At 37.8% G+C, this 18144-nt stretch overlaps 1 protein-coding gene across 1 annotated transcript; it reads right to left on the reverse strand.

The window, feature by feature from the left end:
• Positions 1-680: 680 nt before the first annotated feature.
• Positions 681-16871, reverse strand: nfat5b (nuclear factor of activated T cells 5b). The gene is made up of 13 exons (XM_072464601.1): positions 16624-16871; positions 7371-7493; positions 5882-6470; positions 5414-5603; positions 4704-4894; positions 4460-4632; positions 4245-4373; positions 4080-4132; positions 3589-3721; positions 3390-3455; positions 3221-3306; positions 1458-3093; positions 681-1392 (listed from the first exon to the last, which is right to left on the reverse strand). Exons 1-13 carry the CDS (start codon positions 16700-16702, stop codon positions 1166-1168), a joined length of 3675 nt encoding a protein of 1224 aa, XP_072320702.1. The 5' UTR covers positions 16703-16871; the 3' UTR covers positions 681-1165.
• Positions 16872-18144: the final 1273 nt, after the last annotated feature.

The following is an 18144-nucleotide window of genomic DNA, read 5'->3' on the forward strand; positions in this document are numbered from 1 at the left end:
TCCTTTTAAGAATAAGGCAGGCCAAGCTTAAAATTGTACTCAAGAAACCAAAAAGCCTGTTCTCATATTATAGCTTTCATTGTGTTACATGTAACATGTTATAAGCAAATACTTCTAATTGTCACTATGAGACCAGCCCCTAGTTTCTGCAATCATGTCCTGTGAAACAACACTGGACAAAACAATTAGAGGATGTGAGGGAAAGGAAATATGAAAAAATGTAATATAAGCCATATAACTGGCAAACCATCAACAATGTGCTGATTTCAAAATAATTTGTTATTTAGTCAATTGTTAGTCACAGACTCCTGACAATCAGATGTAAAATAAAACAACTCTCATGTAATGACATACAAAGAGCCAACATTCATTTACAATCTCCACTAAGCGTGGTGGATATGCCTTAAATAATACCACTTCAGTATACATGTGGTAGACGCAGATTAAACTGACATGAAAAGTGAAACTCTTTCCTCTACTACATTCTAAAATAATTGTGTAAATGTAAAATGATAGTGCCTGTGGAGTGTCACACAAGTACTAATATCAAATACTTTATGGTATTTGATTCACACATTATAAATCACATGTATTATTTTTGTATAACTTACAATGCTCCCCTTGTTTTTATGTAATCATATTTTGGTGCATATATCATGTTCTGGTGACTAATGTTTATCCCTAACCCCTTTTTAACAGAATAAGCCCAAATCTAGTAGCTTGTTTGTGATATTACAAAGTGCCACACAAAGACAAAAATATTATGGGTAAGTAAATATGAATTCAAAGACAAAAATACTGACATCTTTGAAACAAATATATACTATATGTTGGTTGAAATAGGCATCAAATATATTTAAGATGGGTGCTGTAATGCATTCAACGCCACACAATATTTTTCTGGTCTTATATAGAATAAAAGGAAAACAATTATGACTTTGTGGAGCACACATGAATGTGACTAAACATTTAGGTAAGAAAACCATCTTGTCAAAATATTAAATATGGATACAGGGGTTCCAATTCAGTTTTTAGAGACATTTTTAGAGCAACATAAATCCTTGCTGTCCTTCAAATTATTCTGAAAAAATATTTAAATGCCTGTCATTGTTTAATAAGGGTTAAAATACTTCATTTAAATAAAATAGAATCTGTACATATCATGTTAAAATGAACGTGTTAAACCGTTTGCAGAATCATGTAAGCTAACAAGCAGCTCGTCCATCTTCTCCATGTTCTGGGAAGGAGTCATGCTGTTTTGAACTGAGGCGGTCTGGTTCAGCAAGGACTGGATCCGAGCCTCGCTCTCTCGCTGGTTCTGACCAGACTGGCTGATGGCAATGATCTGATCCGACACCGTGTTTCCAGCTGGATTTATTAGTTGACCACATTCTGTAGAACCGATAAAAAGATAAAGTTTTGAAATGGAATTGTGCAAATTAGTAATGACTTCTTACCATTCTGAATCCCAAACATAAAGAGTCCAGGCTGTTGTGCCTGGTTTGGCTGACTGATGTTGCGGTTGCCTGCCGTTTGGAACAAGGCTCTTGGCTGTTGAACAGGTGAATTGGTGGTTGTCTGGAGGGCTGGTACACTATTTTGTGCTGTAAACAGAGATGATTGTGCAAGTTCCTGAGCCAGATCCTGCTGTAGAGATGCCATGCTTGATGGAGGCATGAAAAGGCTCACAGATGACTCAGGTTGAGAGCCTGCAGTGTTGCCCAGCTGCATCGGCTGCTGCTCCTGAAATATAATCTGCTGCCGTGGGTCAGATGGGTTCCCTAAAGCCATGGGCTCTGAGCGGTCAGACTGTGTCACGTTCATCTGGGTTTGAGCACTGAACAACAGACTGGACGCCTGGTCCTGGGTTGACATGGGGTTGCTGCAAAATAAAAGGCCCGGTTGCTGTGGTTGTTGTGGGTTCTGTGACAGCGGATTTGCAGAGGGAAGTGCAGGAACATTCTGAAACAGAGTTGCCTGCTGTGCTGACTGAGTGTGTGACTGGGACTGTGTGGGAGGCTGCTGCTCCATGGGACCTCTCGGTTGAATGGGTGTGAGCTGTGTCTGAGCCTGATATACTGGTGGTTCAGGGTTTGGTGTTTGGAGAGTATTGAGGAAGGCCATCTGCTGCTGCTGTTGAGGACTGTTAGTTGTGAGTTGAGAGGAAAGGGATGTCTGTGGGAGAAAAAGAGAAGAGGCAGAGGTCTGTTGCTCTGGAGACTGCAGTACTGACATGGGGGTTTGGAACAGTGTAGCCTGGGCCTGTTCTTGAGAGGACTTTTGAAAGAGTGCCCCCTGTGCAGTAGATGTTTCAGCCAATGCAGATGAATTGTGAAACATGGGTGGTGAATGATGGGAGGGAGACTGTTGCAGAAAGTTCGTCTGAATCGACAGCAGCTCATTGTTTTGGAACATGGGCACCTGCTGCTGTGGCGTCGGTTGGAAAAGAGAGACCTGGTTTGGAGCAACTTGAGGGGAGCCTTGCTGCTCACCCTTTCCCTGTCCTGCATCCTGGAACACACACTGCATCTGGATCTGCGACTGAAAGAGCTGCTGCTGGAGGTTGTCTAAAACCTGCTGCTGCTGCTGCTGCTGCTGTTGCTGTTGAAGTTGTTGAATCTGGTGATTTTGGAGTTGTTGCTGGTGTTGCATGTGCTGCTGTTTAACCAGTGCATTTTCAGATTGCTGTAACCTGCAAAAACCTTTGGCTTTAAGCTGTCTCACAGCCTCTTCTAACTGGGCCACTTCATCTGGAGGGAAGACAGCCATCTGTGGTGGCTGAGGGGTGGCATCAGCACAGAGCCGACCCACTCTTGTGGGGCCGCTGCTGGGTTGGTCTTGCCTTACACTCTCCCTAGACTTCACAAGGAACTGCTGAGGGCTTTGTTGGACCAGAGAGTCTCCAGAAGGCACAGAAAATGAGCTGGTAGGGGCAATGTCCTGTTTTTGAATTGTGCTCAATTGCTCAGTGTTTGTAAAATTCTGGCCTTGATCCAGGTCACCTGTCGTCTGCTGAAGACTAGAGAAGGGCCTGTTCTTATTTAGAGCACCAGAAGTGATATTTGGATTTGGCTGTGAACACAGACCGTTTTGATGTCAAGGCAAACATTTACCAACCGAGAAAATAAATAAACATGTTGACAACAAACTGATAGAATAGTAGAAAATAAGGACATACAATTTGACAGAAAAAGCCATCTTGATTACTCTGAAAGATTACCTTGAATAGTCCAGTGTTCTGCAAGTTACTGGTGACCTCCATTGGGGTGACCTCTTCAGTCTTTACCAAAGGCAACATAGAAGTTACTAGAAGTTACAGCAAATATAGACATGTATTGGTACTTCTAAAACACATACATGTGAAAGCAACCGGATTACAAATTACAAACCATTATCAAAAGAGCAATCCTTGGTTGGTGAAACCATCTCCGTTTTTACAGAAACATCAGTTTTTGCTGTAACAACAACAAACAAACAACCAACCAATTAATTAATTAATTCATTCATTCATTAAAAGCATGGTTGCCTAAAACTTTCAAACTACAGGTGGAGCCATTGAATAAAATAACTGGTTGTTTAGAAACAAACCTGAATCAGGAGTGTACGTGAATGGCTGGATTTCATTGGACCTTCCAGCATTGGTTACCACATAAATACCCACACAAACTGCACTGGTGATCGACTGGGTCTGGTACGGAGGGACCTTTACTACCAAGTGGTTCTAAAACATAGAACATTCCAAGCCATTATATTTTATAAAATAAGTTAATTGTGTATTTGGACACAAACACTGAAGGTATTAGTCAAGGGATTCAACTATTACCAAATTTTAAGTACTGTAATTTGTTTGTACAATGTCAAAGGTTTTAATAGGCTTGCTGAGACAGAGTTAGCAAAGCTTTGAAAATGTTTAATGATTATGTAAGAGTACAATGCCATTATTGAATTATTCTGCAGCAACAACATTAACAGTGTCCAATCAAATATTTTTAATAGCAAAATTAACCATTGAGTTGAGGATTGAAAACTGTTATATTTGCAGTGTAGTGGAGTACAGTATAGTACTATTTGCATAGTACCTGATGAAACAGCTCCATGTCAATGTCAGCTTCTGCCTCCCATGAAGTTTCATCTAAATATATAATATAATACTTATATGTTATTATATGTTTATTATGTTAACAAAATTATATTTTGAGGATATTAGAAAATGAAAAACATTCATTAAAAATATGTATACATACCAGAAAGATGAAATATAACTTTAGTGTCTTTTAGAAAATTCTTTCCAATAATAAAGAGCTCTTCTCCGCCTCTTACAGAACAACTGTGCAGAGATTTCTTAAGGATTTCAGGAAGCCCAGCAGGTTGAGCTGCAAAAAAAACATTAGCACTCCAATGCAGTCCAGTTGAATTATTGGTGTAGTATGTTAACTTGAATGAACTGTTATTCACTTACTACATAGTATGGGTGATGAGGGAGTCTGAAGTGTGAGTACTGATCCATCAGGACGAGGAACGTTGACCCGAAAAACCAGTCGAGCGCGGGTGCTCTTTTTTTTGGACCCTGCCACACCAATACGGGCCTCCACATCAGCATTACGAAGCTTAAGAATCCCAACACAGTCCACTCTGTAAAAAAAAAGGTTTTTGATGTTGTAGCTTATGGGAAAAAAGTTAAATAAATCATTTGTTGGACTTACGCCAATGTCATACTGGTACTAGGATCTAGAGGCACTTCAATGACAGTTGTGCCCTCAATGTCCACTTCGCTGCAGGCAGTGGTATTGCGTCCAGTTACTCGACATGCCTGATAAAATCCATGAGGCTTCACTCGTCCTGAATCATTAGCCACAAAAACCTGTAGAGCCACAGGCTCATTCACCCCTTCCAGCTGTTTTTAAAAAAACACAGAAATAATTCTAGCAAAACTACTTTAAAAAAAGGCCAGATTTATTTTTTAAATATTCATCTTCACGTCTCCCATGAGCTTCAATTGTTACAATTTTGTGCAATATGGTCTCTAAAATAAATCTCCTCTCTTTAAGGAAGTATATTTTTGAGACTCTACATGTCAGCGTTTAGAACCTACTAGATTTTTAAACAACAAATAAACATACATTTTTACAAAAAATGTGTCAATAGATTTCAGGAGGCTCAAGACCCACCTTTGTTAGCTTAGCTTTTGATAAGTCCTAGTTTTATTCTATTTCTACCCCAACTTTTTACTCCAATGTCATTTTCTATTCTGGTTCATGGCTTGTACCCATATATTTAGTTTTTACTTATTTTAATCCCTTTATCTTCAGCTTTTAGCTTTATCTTTTAACGCTGTCAGTCTGGTAGCTGGTGGCACAACGCCGCTGACTGCTATATTGCATTTCATTCAGATGATTGTAAATGGAACCATCACCTTTACAGTAGGGAAGCTCTGTTGAGTGCGGTCCTTCACTGAGCCTCTGCTGCCTTCTGTCAGGTAACGAGCTCGATGCTGGGTCTCTGGCTGGACCAGGATTTTCAGCTCCTTCCCTTCACTCTTTGCTGGATATTGCATTGAAAGAATTCCTCCTTTTGGATTGGATGCTTGAGTTCCAACTTCAGAACTACAACGAATGCAAGATTACAGGCCAAGTGAATGGTATGATTATCAAATACAATAAATAAATTGTAAATATGTGAGAGATGTATGGTGGCTAACTGAGATCATCATGGCTGTCACGCTGCTTTGATCTAAATGCTCTTCACCAGTCACATTGTGGTGAAAGATTTAGAGTTTGCGCATTGCTGATATTTAACTTATTTCCTAAATAACAATCATTGAAGGCAGTTTTATTCAATAATTTTATATAGTAATGTTAAAATAAAGCAGAATAAAACCAACCTTCCCTTTGGTCCGGATTTGTCTGAGCCAAGTTGAGAGAGGACAAAGTGTGGACCTTTTGCACCGTCTGCATCAAACATGTCCCGGTTGGAACCCTGTTTAGACTTAGGACCAGGCCTTTGACGGGGGGTACGTTTACGGGACTTTCGAGGCACTTCTGTGTTATCGTTGTAAGAGACTGTGCTCATCATGCTGAAGTTTGAAAGGGAGTCCTCCATCCAGATGCTGTTGCTCTGCTCTGATTCTCCAAAGGTTTCATCCTGACATGACATACGACTGTTATCCAGCAAATCTTGAGGGGGTGGAGAGATATTCAGCACTGTTCGGCGTTTTGAGGGGGTGATCTGGTGCATGTCCTGGGATGTGACTCCTATGTCACTGCCTGCCCTGCAGTTAGCACCGCCGCTGATGTTAACACTGATAGCTTCGTGCCCAGTCCCTTCAGTAAGAGGTCTTCCACTCCCATCTTCTTCTGGCTCAACATTGCTGCTGTTTGCTGCTGTCTGGTCACTATCCGGATGCATGGACGAGCTGGTAGAAGTGGAGAGGGCACTGCAGTTGCCGTCGATGGTCATGGAGGACATAATATCTACAGCGCAAAACAATACAACATTAATAAAGGCTTCTCAATTATGATTGGCTAGCAGTCCCATTTAATTTGTATATAGGGCTTAGTTTTTTCCAATACATAATTTAATGTGATATGTGCATTGGATTTAAAAATGACTAATACTTTGTATTACAATGAAAAGGCAATTCTCATAACAGATGTTATAATGATCCTATGTGTTGTCAAATTCTGACATGATGTTCGTGATGTAACTCCAATATTAATATTGCAATGCATGACAAATTTGTTTTGTCTTGTTTTGCTTTTTGACAAAGTTCAGGTGCTGGGACTGAACGTAGCCACAGAGACAAAATAAACAAGCTTCTGACCTATGAAGCAGAGAACTGCAGACCATTTTAAATGCAGCCACTCCCTGCTTCAGAGGGAACTTCCTGGAATAAAAATAAGACAGCGAATGAGCAATAAGAGCGGAACAATATAAAATATTCAGATCCAAAAAGGGTAAGTTTGTGGGAAGAAAAAAATGCTCCAGTATGCTCATAAGTCAAAAAGGTGTTTGAAGGGAATAAGGAGGGTCAGGGGAAAAATGAAATTAGGAAAAACACCTGAATCCAAATGCTTTACTAATCACCAAATAAAATTAAGTTTTGAACTTTCTCTGAGAAGAGAAAGAAAAACAGGATGACTTCATGGCTCAATAGAAAACTTTGTGTGTCGATTTGCTGCAAACGAAAAGTTCCACATGTTAAAGCATGTTTAAGCAACATACTGTCATGTGACGATCATAGACACGCCTGCTTGCTTGACTGAGCGGCAGGTGTGCGCCTGCAGGTACAGATTGCTGCATAAGCTGCCCATGTGCAGGGTTGAGTTGGACTTTGCTTACTCAGGATGCTCAGAGAAGAAATAGCACTGTACCTGTTGGTAGGGCTGCAGAAGGAGGTGAACCTGCCACTCCACCGCTCTTTTGACTCATAACTTTGAGCTTCTGCTGACCGGGGCTTTGCAACTGCCACAGCTCAGGAAGAGGATCATACACCTCTGTGGAAAGAGATAATTAGGAGAGGTTAATAATACCGAATCAACATAAACCATAGAGATGGAGACAGTTATGAAAGCAACTGTATGATATGGAAGTCCCATTTTCAATTCTTTCTTCTCTTCACGGGCCATTCCAGAGTGTGGAATGGGTAATGACTTTTACTAGAAGCCTGATTCATCATCTAAATATTATGGTATGAACTTCAAGCGAACATTACAGTCGCATGACTCTCTTCTGCCAACTGCCACATTTAATTACTTGCAGCTGAGTGCCAGGGTCTGGTGTGTATATCAGATACTTAACCCTCCCATTGTCATCACTCATTGTGTACAATGGGCAAACCTGGGATGTACTGACTCCAGTCATGCCCCTTCATTCCTAAAGCCCTCCTGTCTATTGCAGTGAGATGTTAAAAAGGGGGAATGCTGGTTCCCAAAACAGGAGCTTTGAGTCCAAACTCGGTAAGAACTCATATACAGGGCTCCAGTGTGTTGTTGGTTATTTGCTAAATCCTCCAAACAAAATCAGTTGCAGATAGGCACGCACACACCCCCTGCATCTCAGCAAAAACACCCTCAGCCTGTGCAACCATACGTAAAACACGGCTAACTGAAGGACAGCACATGCAGCAACATGTGCTCTGAGTGAGCCACCTTTCCAGTAAACAGATGCCAACCACACAGAATATATAGACTCAGTGGTCCAACAGTCTTAGTCTTAACAGTGGTCTTAGTGACTAGTCAGTTCAGTCAGTTCACACACAGGACATGATAAAAAAAAACAAAAATATAAAAATTAAAACTTAATTTACTTTAAGGGGAAACATGTTTCACACATGAAAAGCTTTTAGAGATGCCCAGCTTTTGCATTAGCAAACAAGTGAACTAGTCACCATGTGATGTTTTCATTTCAATTTAAGACTGCAGCGTTGTTGATGAGGCTGACCACTGCAGACCTTTTCTGTTTGTCTGCAATATTTGTATAGCTCAAACTATTAAATAACTAACCTGAATATCTATGCACAACTAGCTTTGAATGACATGTTATTTGTTACACAAAATTCATGCAAGCTAACAATTATGAATGATTATTTAGCACGTATTTATGCCTGGATTTGCAATATTTTACCATATAGCTTTGTTTTTATGGTAAGCTGTACAGGCAAAAGGTGAAAAAGGAGCACTCACCATGTGAATGGCAGGACTTTCACTCCCATTCATTTGCCTCACATTCCTGCTGCCTGCTCTTACTAGCCTTGGCACCTGGGGCGTGGCACTGCTTTGGCTGGGTGACTGATTTAACTCCCCTTCTCTCCCCCTTCTCTATTCCACTCCACTGCTTCTCTCTGGGACTGCTTTGTTTACTGTGTGCAACCCCTCACCATACTTCAACCTGTTCGACAGGTTAGTGCCTTTGTCAGGTGGAATCCTGTTAGGCAGAAATCAACACAATCTAAAAATCATCATCTTTATAAATGATTTAATTAAATAAAAAATAAAAATAAAAGAGTAGGTTAGTTAGCGTAACATTATTTTATTATAATAGAATGTTTATAAAAAAGGACAGTAAGATAGAAAAACAGTGAAGGGGCTGTCCTTTGCCACAATCCATGTACAACAACCCTGTAATGTTTATAGCCAAGCTTACATGAAGGCTGCCAGAGACTCCATAGTAACAGATCAGGGGACCAGTCTTCAAAGCAGTGTTTCCCATGTGAAATTAATGACAACATAAAAATAAATATTTTTGAGAACCCAAAAAGCATCATGCAACTCATTATGTAATCCAAGAAAATACAATATTACACAAACACACATCTGTTAGTGCCAGGGTGAGTCAGAGGCATGAAGTAGTCTTTAATATTCATCATTTATCGTGATATTTTCTGTAGCAATATATATATATATATATATATATATATATTGCTACAGAAAATATCACAATATATATATATTATATATATATATATATATATATATATATATATAATATATATTATATGTAATATATAAAATATATATTATATAATATATATATATATATATATATATATATATATATATATATATATATATTAATGAACAAATCCTCCAAAAGGCCAATTACAATCCAGTCATACTTTATTTCAAAATTCAGATTATTGACATAATGACGTAACTCGTTATAAATCAAAGTCTCAAAACCAAATTATTACAACATTATTAAGTAGTGTCTTACCCAAAGCATCTGAGGTGAATCTTCTGATTATAAGATAACCACTTTCCCATCTGAGCTATGTCAAGGTTATGTTATTTTACTAATACAATAATTCAGTAGCAAAAATTAAGAGTCAACAAAAATGCATTAAGGAAGTCAAGTTACAAGTAAACTAATCAATGAGCCTCAGTTTCAGGTAATTGTGGTGCCAATAATTAGATGAAAATACTGAAAAGTAGCGTCAGGTTAAGATGCAAGTGTCATTTTGATGGCTACTGTAAAGACGTCACTATCAGCTTCTGCCAGTGACTCTCACTGTACTAAGGGAAAAAACACAATGTTCACTACCCGATAATATTACAACATGCAATAAGGAAGTTCTATGTAATCTTGCGTTGCAACATACCAAAGTGAACAACTTTGAACAGAAATGCACATGTAGCGTAATGAGCCTCCATTGATATACCGGTAAAGTCCCTTAGGACAGGTGTGTTAGGCTTGATATCAAATGTACAGTGAAGCAGGCTCAGAGTGTGCATGTAGCTCTTTGAGTTGAGCTAATCCTGAAGTGACCAGGCGCAACCTCCAGGCATCGGTTTACACTACTCACTTTCAACAAACACCCACCACAAATTCTACTTCATAACAGCTCAAGAATTCCTACAACCAGCGCCAACACAGGAAGGATCTTAAGTCCACAAATTGTAAACAGACTATTAGAAATAGAAATAGAGATGTTTAAATGCCAACATTAATGAACAAAAAAAACTGTTCCTTAAAAGCGCTCACACTAATTTCTATTTTGAATCTGAAATGTAATAAAAACATTTTAACAATCAAATGCATTTCAGTTACACATATACAATGACAGTAGATGCACTAAACAAAATATGCAAAGATAAATGACACAATAGCCCAATAAAAGGAGAGTACTGAAGTGTAAAAAAATAGTCATTTTTTCAAAGATGGATATTTCTGCACATCAGCGTCAGACGCACTTGTGCTCATTGGATCAAAGGAATGCACATGCGACAACAGAAAGTAGTGGAATTCAAACTATTTACAAAAGACACATAGAGGCTTGAGCACACGCACCAGAAAATGCCCTGTTTACACATATGTACTGGAATGTGACACCAGCGCACACAGTCTACCACATTCGCATAATGAGTCTACATGTCAGTTATTTTAGACAGCAGATGCTATAGACCGGCATCCATACAAACTAGGTCACAAATTCTAAAATGTGTTTATCGGCAATCAATATTGCACACATGTCAAAGGAAATACGATTTAGATTCAATATAAACAGTGTGTGGTTTCATACGCACTCAAAATTAGATTACTCTCAGATTCAAATGTGAACCTCAAAATCATCAGAGTTCTTTCTGATCTTGGTCACTCTGAATACTTAAATCAGATTTTGTGGTTTCCATGTCATTTAAATAATCTTAAAGGTCTGGAAATCAGATTTTGGTTAGCATGTGAACATATCCAGTGTGGCCTCTCAACAGAGATCAAACAAAGACGAGCATTTGTGAGCAAGCAACCGTCTTTGACAAAATGTATTTGTAACAGTTTTTGATAAGCCAAAATAAGTTTATGTATATATAGAGGAAGTTCAGAGGGGAAAACGTTTCAGTGAGACAGGTCTGATCTTGCAAGAAGCGGGAAGAAGCTCTGTCATAATAGTCAATGACGTCACATGCATTCGATGTTACCACCATGCACGGCCAGTTAGTGATACAGGAATAAACAAAAGTTTATTAAAAGGTGCAATAGAGAAAACATTGTCTGTTTGACTTGAATCTAAATTACAGATTTAAACCGGCACGAACAATAGAAACAAGAAATTCTAATTTACTTTGTTTAGATGCCCATTATTTTAAATTTTAAGACATTTTTGTTGAAATAAGTCCTCTCATCAACCACAGGTCACCCTTGAAAAAGATGTCTCAATCTCAATGGGTTCTTACTTGGTTAATTAATTTCTAAAAAATCAAGCACTAACCGGTATGCCTGAAATTACAAATACAAAACTAATTATATTTGTCATTAAAACCACTGATATTTTTCACTTTTAGACATTTGTATTTTCTGTCTGTAATTGAAGCAAAATTGTGACTTAAAACTGTGACATATGTGTTTAATAATGGGCAGAATACTAATGATGGGAAATGCCTTGTATTGATTTAAAATACATTTTAAAACAAAAATGAATACAATTGCACAGATTGAATAAAAAACTACAAATCTACAAATCCTAACAGAGGATCAATTGAAATTGCAAACACCCTCTGATCTAAATAAAAAGACTCCCAAAATACCACTAAAGATTAAAAGCCTGTAACAGAGTTTGCAAACAATTCGGATTTCTATATTGAATTAGACTCCTGTTAAAACTTGTACATTTACACATTTCAATTGAAGACCATTTGATATTTAATGCACATTTAATCCACCAATGTAAACACCGCTTCAATGTTTTTGAGGCAGCCGAGTCCAAAACCCGCCTTGGAGACCCAATACAAACACAAAGTGATGGCCGATGCTCGTCATGTGGCAATTCTACTGTAAATAAACGCACTGATGAAGTGTGAATTACAGGCCCAAAATGTTTCGCAGAACGCACATGTTTGGGAGCATGCAACATAGAAACCTTCACAACAGAGCAGGCATTCAGAACAAAGGCTGGATGCGTGGGGAAAATGTGCAAAGCTGCTACTCTCCTGAATCCTGCCAGTCTACCAAGGAAGTATGACTCAGAAAAAGTAAATGAAAACACAGGATATACTGTAGCATCACGTGGAACCAGAATGATGAACACACCGTATGACCGTAAACGTTGATGAAATATCCGGATTGTTCACAAATGGTATGGATTGTAGAAAATATAGAACCGTGAAAACAAAGCAGTCCGCAGTATGTGTGGTATAAGATCTTTAAGTTACATGGGCTCAATGGCACCGTTTCAACAAAAACTGAATATGAGCCGCTTCTCACCAAGTGCACTGTAATAAAGTGCGATTGGATTACAACATCTACTTTACGTTCTGCTGTTTCACTATTCAGCCAAAATACAATATCAGCCTACAGTAAAATAAACATTTGCTTTGTGTGCGTTTGCTTATCACAGACTCTTTCTGTTTTAGATTGAGTGAAGATTGTGTATCCTTATTCAAACATTTTAAAGTAGTTGCACTGCACTTATAACTGGACTGTAGTGCGACTGTTTGGTTTAAGGTTTTCTAAAATAGAAAACTTTAAACCAGACAGTACAAAGACTAGAATCATGATCCTTTACATTTTTGACTAGGGATGTAATGGTATCCAACTCTCTCAGAATCCCATTATCTGTTATTATGCATGCCTTTTTTGATATATTTTGCTATTATTATTGTTCAGTGTTCTCGCTGAGGGGTTTTGCATTGAGGGGTTTAGCATCTTTTGGGCATGGCGGGGGCCACCGCAGCCGCCATGCCCAAAAGATGCTGCCAGGCTCCAGCGGGCCCCAGCCATGCTCAAAAGATATTAAGATAACCGTGCTTTCCGCACCGCAGGAGGCGTGCGCGAAAAGCACCACAGCGCTCGCACGGTACCCAAAAGATATGGAAAGCCAATATGATCACACTCCGCCACTTAGGAGCGGCGTATGGCGTAAATTAAGAGAACGCAGAGTGCCGTCTGGTGCTCGTTTACGGAACGTCAGACGGCGCACTGCGTTAATAGCGCTGCTTTATTTTGTAAAAGCGTTGGAAAATAAGCCGCGATACGCCGCTCCTAAGTGGCGGCGTGATCATATTGGCTTTCCACATCGAGCCCCGTGGACAAAATGTTTGAAGTACTTTTTGCGAGCGCCACCTACGGTCGTCCCACCGCCATCCTCCAACCTCAGCCCAGCGAGAACACTGTTGTTATTCCAAAGATTTAAAATGTAAAAGTGCTTAATAACAGTCATGTCTGCAGGATGTTGGATTATGGTCTATGTTGTTCTTTCTGTTATTAAGCTGTTGCTGAAAAAAAAAAAAAAAAAAAAAGCACACAAGCAAATGAATGTGGCAGGAAATTTGCATTAAAAATACTGTAATAAACTTTATGTGGATTGTTTTTTTTTGCCAGAGCATTTGACAGTATTTACAAAGCGCCAGATCGACAGAGAAGTGGATTTCTACAAACAAAACAGAGTATAGTGAGTCAAGCCTAACATTAATTAAGCCACAAATATATTTCTGCATTGATTTGGGTTTTCATTTGGGGAATGATTTTGCCAGTGTCTCATAACGATTCCAAATCTTTAATTAAGATCGTGTATTGGCAATTCTAATAAACTTTTTTTTTGTTTAAACTGTTTGCATAATTCACTGTTTAATAAACTCACAAACTAAAGTTAAATGTTTTTTGGGTGTTTATAACATTTTTGAATGAGTAAATGAACTGATGTGCTACAAAATGTGAAGGGTTTTGTAACATCGAAAAGTGAATTACCCGGTAGATGTCCAGATTTTGCAGATTTAGGAAGCAATCTACGCAATGTATTCTCACACACCGGTGCCAGGTGAGGGTAGCTAATGTTTAATCTGATTAGTTTTAAAATGTTCATTACCACGATTTCTTTCCTGCCATAATCACGACCTCAACAAATGTAGTCATGTGAGTGCAAGAGCTATATGCTCATGAATGCTTTAGTTGGTCAATTGTTAGCACACAAACTAATAACACTTTCCTATGATTTTGCCTCTGACAAGCCATACAAATATTCAGAGTAACATCACTCCAAAAAGAGACAGCTTTACTCTGTAGTTTGCACAAGAATATAGTGCCACAGTAAGTAACCAGAGGGCCTGTATGTGTGTTGAATGTATTGCATATCAGTTACTCTGTTGTCATTCAATAACGAACATATATTTAACAGACAATAATGCAATGCATTAGTCATGGCTTAAGGATATGAAAATATCTACTTCCACTCAAGTATACAACTAACCTACAATAATCCAAGGAGAGTCTGCCACACCCCACAGGGACATACGGTTTGACTCACCACAGTTTACCTAAATAACCCATTTCAAACGGCACTAATGCTGGTAACGGGCGTAAGGTTCACAGCACCTGACTTAATGAGGTGATGAAGCAGATCTGAATCCATGCAACAGGTTAAAAAGCTTTGAAACTCACACAGGTGTGCAATAAATACCTCAGGAGGCACTCTTTTGACCTAGACCTGATTAGGCATTTTATTAGGGCAAGAAGTTAATAATAAATTAGATTTAGAGAAAGAAAGAGGAAACAGATATAACTGAAAAACCATGTGCTTAACTATTTGGGAACATTTTGTACTTGAAATTGAAGGATTAATTTGTGTTACAAACACTACAGGCCTTACTTTTTCTATTTAAAAAAACATATATGTAATTTTTTTTTTTTTAAGGAAATAAAAAAAAAAACTGCATTTGTCTTTAAGGTTTTAATATTACAACAAATACATTGCAATATATCAATGATATATAATGATAAGAGACATTTTTAGATTATTACCTGTGAAACAATGGGGCTCTTAAGTGCACAAAGTTCAGAGGAGTATTTCACAACTGATGTAAAAGACGTTTTGATGGCACTCATGTTTTACTGAGTGTACTGAAAGCGCTTGTAAAAATATTTTCAATAGCTTTTCAAAGCTGGCTATGTTTACTGCCCCAGGGTTAAAGGCTCAGAGACTCTATGTTACCACCATAATGGCATATTATCCTATCCCAATAGTTTGTTTAAAGAAGAAACATGTACATAGTGTATACTTTTCTTTGTTGTGATCCCTGACTCACTTTTGTCATATAATATGAACATGCTTTCAAAGTGTTTTATGCGCATGCGGCCAAGTTGACTTAACACAGCCAAGTCAATATTAATAGAGTGCTATTTAAGCCCAGGTTTAAACACAGAGAGCAGCCACAGGGTTAATAAGTGACCAGACAGTGCTGGAGCCAACTAGAGGGAGGTAAATAAGCAGAGAAGTGCACTTTCACAATTGTTAACCCACTTTTATTTGTCTTATAGGAACAAACTTTTTCAAACGAGACTTTAGGAGTTATGACTCAGCTAGACGCAGCTGTATTGATCTTATGTCTCCAGAAAGAATTCAGGCCGAAGTGCTCTAGTTTATATTGTTTTCATTCTTGAACCCACCACTAGTTTATATTTTCTAATCATTCTGAATTGGTTTTGCAGTGCATATTACATATGATCGTATTAAACCCATTGGATTTGCCTGTAATGTACCACGGTAGGGCATTACGCTCACCCATCTTACATTTATTTAATCAGCCTACAGGGTTTAGTGGCAAGAAAAACAAACCTCTCCACAGATCTGACCTGTAAGTGGCATCGCTCCATGGAGATAAAATACCTCAGATGCCATACTGTGAGAGTAGATCTTTCCTTTACTCTCTGAGGTTTATTCTTTTAATTCTTTTCTGTGTCATTTTTCATTAACCTAAATAAAACCAATGCAGCCTATCCTAGAACAATAATAACACTTTTGTGGCCTCTAAAAAGTAATAACTACACAAAAAATACAAATGTGGACTCAGTAGCGCCGCGTACAGGGCAAGTCCGGGAGCGGAGGAGGTGGAAGCAAGTGTGGCTCAGTGAAGAGACTTATGTAAGAGATGAAAGAACTGCTTCGCTTCTCGAGTGGAAGAAGCTAAACTGGTCGGACCGGTGTGCGCCAAGGGGACAGACAGGGGCTCCGAGCGCCTGCTCTGCTCACTAAAGTTTGTCTTCTGTTTAAAAGTAGCACAATTATACAGCACACGGATATAATGAAATAACTTTAAATGGGCTTGGATATAACTAAACCTTACCTTTCGTTGCCTGTGTGGTAGAAATGCGAGACAGTAACCTATATTGATAAAACAGGTCATGAATGAAATGTCCCACCTGTGGAGTAGGACGACGGCGGCGTGGGAGAAAACAGGTCAAGATCCCCGCTGAAGAGCGACGTGAAGTCAGAGGGCATCGCAATCCCTCCACGTCAGGAAACCGGACACCGACGACAAACACGAGCTGATCAAAACCGTGTTTCAGTCTGCGTGCCCGTGTTCAAAGAGGCAAAGTCGTATTCTGTAAACCACGGGAGACAAGCAGCTTTGACTCCGTCGGTTTCTCCGCTGTGACTTCCACTCGGCCCCGCCTCCTCCGCTTGTTTGTTGTCATTCATCCAACACAGACACGCCCCTCAGTGAGGGAGTCCGACAGGAAGGTCACGTGTAGCCATGGCGCTGTCATGGGTTTATATATTATCATGGATCTATTATACTATTATGGATCTATTATACTATTATGGATCTATTATATTATCATGGATCTATTATATTATGTTATTATGGATCTATTATATTATCATGGATCTATTATAATATCATGGATCTATTATACTATTATGGATCTATTATACTATTATGGATCTATTATATTATCATGGATCTATTATATTATGTTATTATGGATCTATTATATTATCATGGATCTATTATAATATCATGGATCTATTATACTATTATGGATCTATTATATTATCATGGATCTATTATATTATCATGGATCTATTATACTATTATGGATCTATTATATTATCATGGATCTATTATATTATGTTATTATGGATCTATTATATTATCATGGATCTATTATATTATTATGGATCTATTATATTATTATGGATCTATTATATTATCATGGATCTATTATACTATTATGGATCTATTATACTATTATGGATCCATTATATTATTATGGATCTATTATATTATCATGGATCTATTATACTATTATGGATCTATTATATTATCATGGATCTATTATATTATTATGGCTCTATTATATTATTATGGCTCTATTATATTATTATGGCTCTATTATATTATCATGGATCTATTATATTATCATGGATCTATTATATTATTATGGATCTATTATATTATCATGATCTATTATATTATTATGGCTCTATTATACTATTATGGATCCATTATATTATCATGGATCTATTATATTATTATGGATCTATTATATTATCATGGATCTATTATATTATTATGGATCTATTATATTATCATGATCTATTATATTATTATGGCTCTATTATACTATTATGGATCCATTATATTATCATGGATCTATTATATTATTATGGATCTATTATATTATCATGGATCTATTATATTATTATGGCTCTATTATATTATCATGGATCTATTACATTATCATGGATCTATTATATTATCATGGATCTATTATATTATTATGGATCTATTATATTATCATGGATCTATTATATTATCATGGATCTATTATACTATTATGGCTCTATTATATTATCATGGATCTATTATATTATTATGGCTCTATTATATTATCATGGATCTATTATACTATTATGGCTCTATTATATTATCATGG

The sequence above is a fragment of the Eucyclogobius newberryi genome, unplaced genomic scaffold, assembly GCF_026437365.1.
Source record: "Eucyclogobius newberryi isolate DKJ021-1_F unplaced genomic scaffold, fEucNew1.0.hap1 SCAF_5, whole genome shotgun sequence".
Taxonomy (NCBI): Eukaryota; Metazoa; Chordata; class Actinopteri; order Gobiiformes; family Gobiidae; genus Eucyclogobius; species Eucyclogobius newberryi.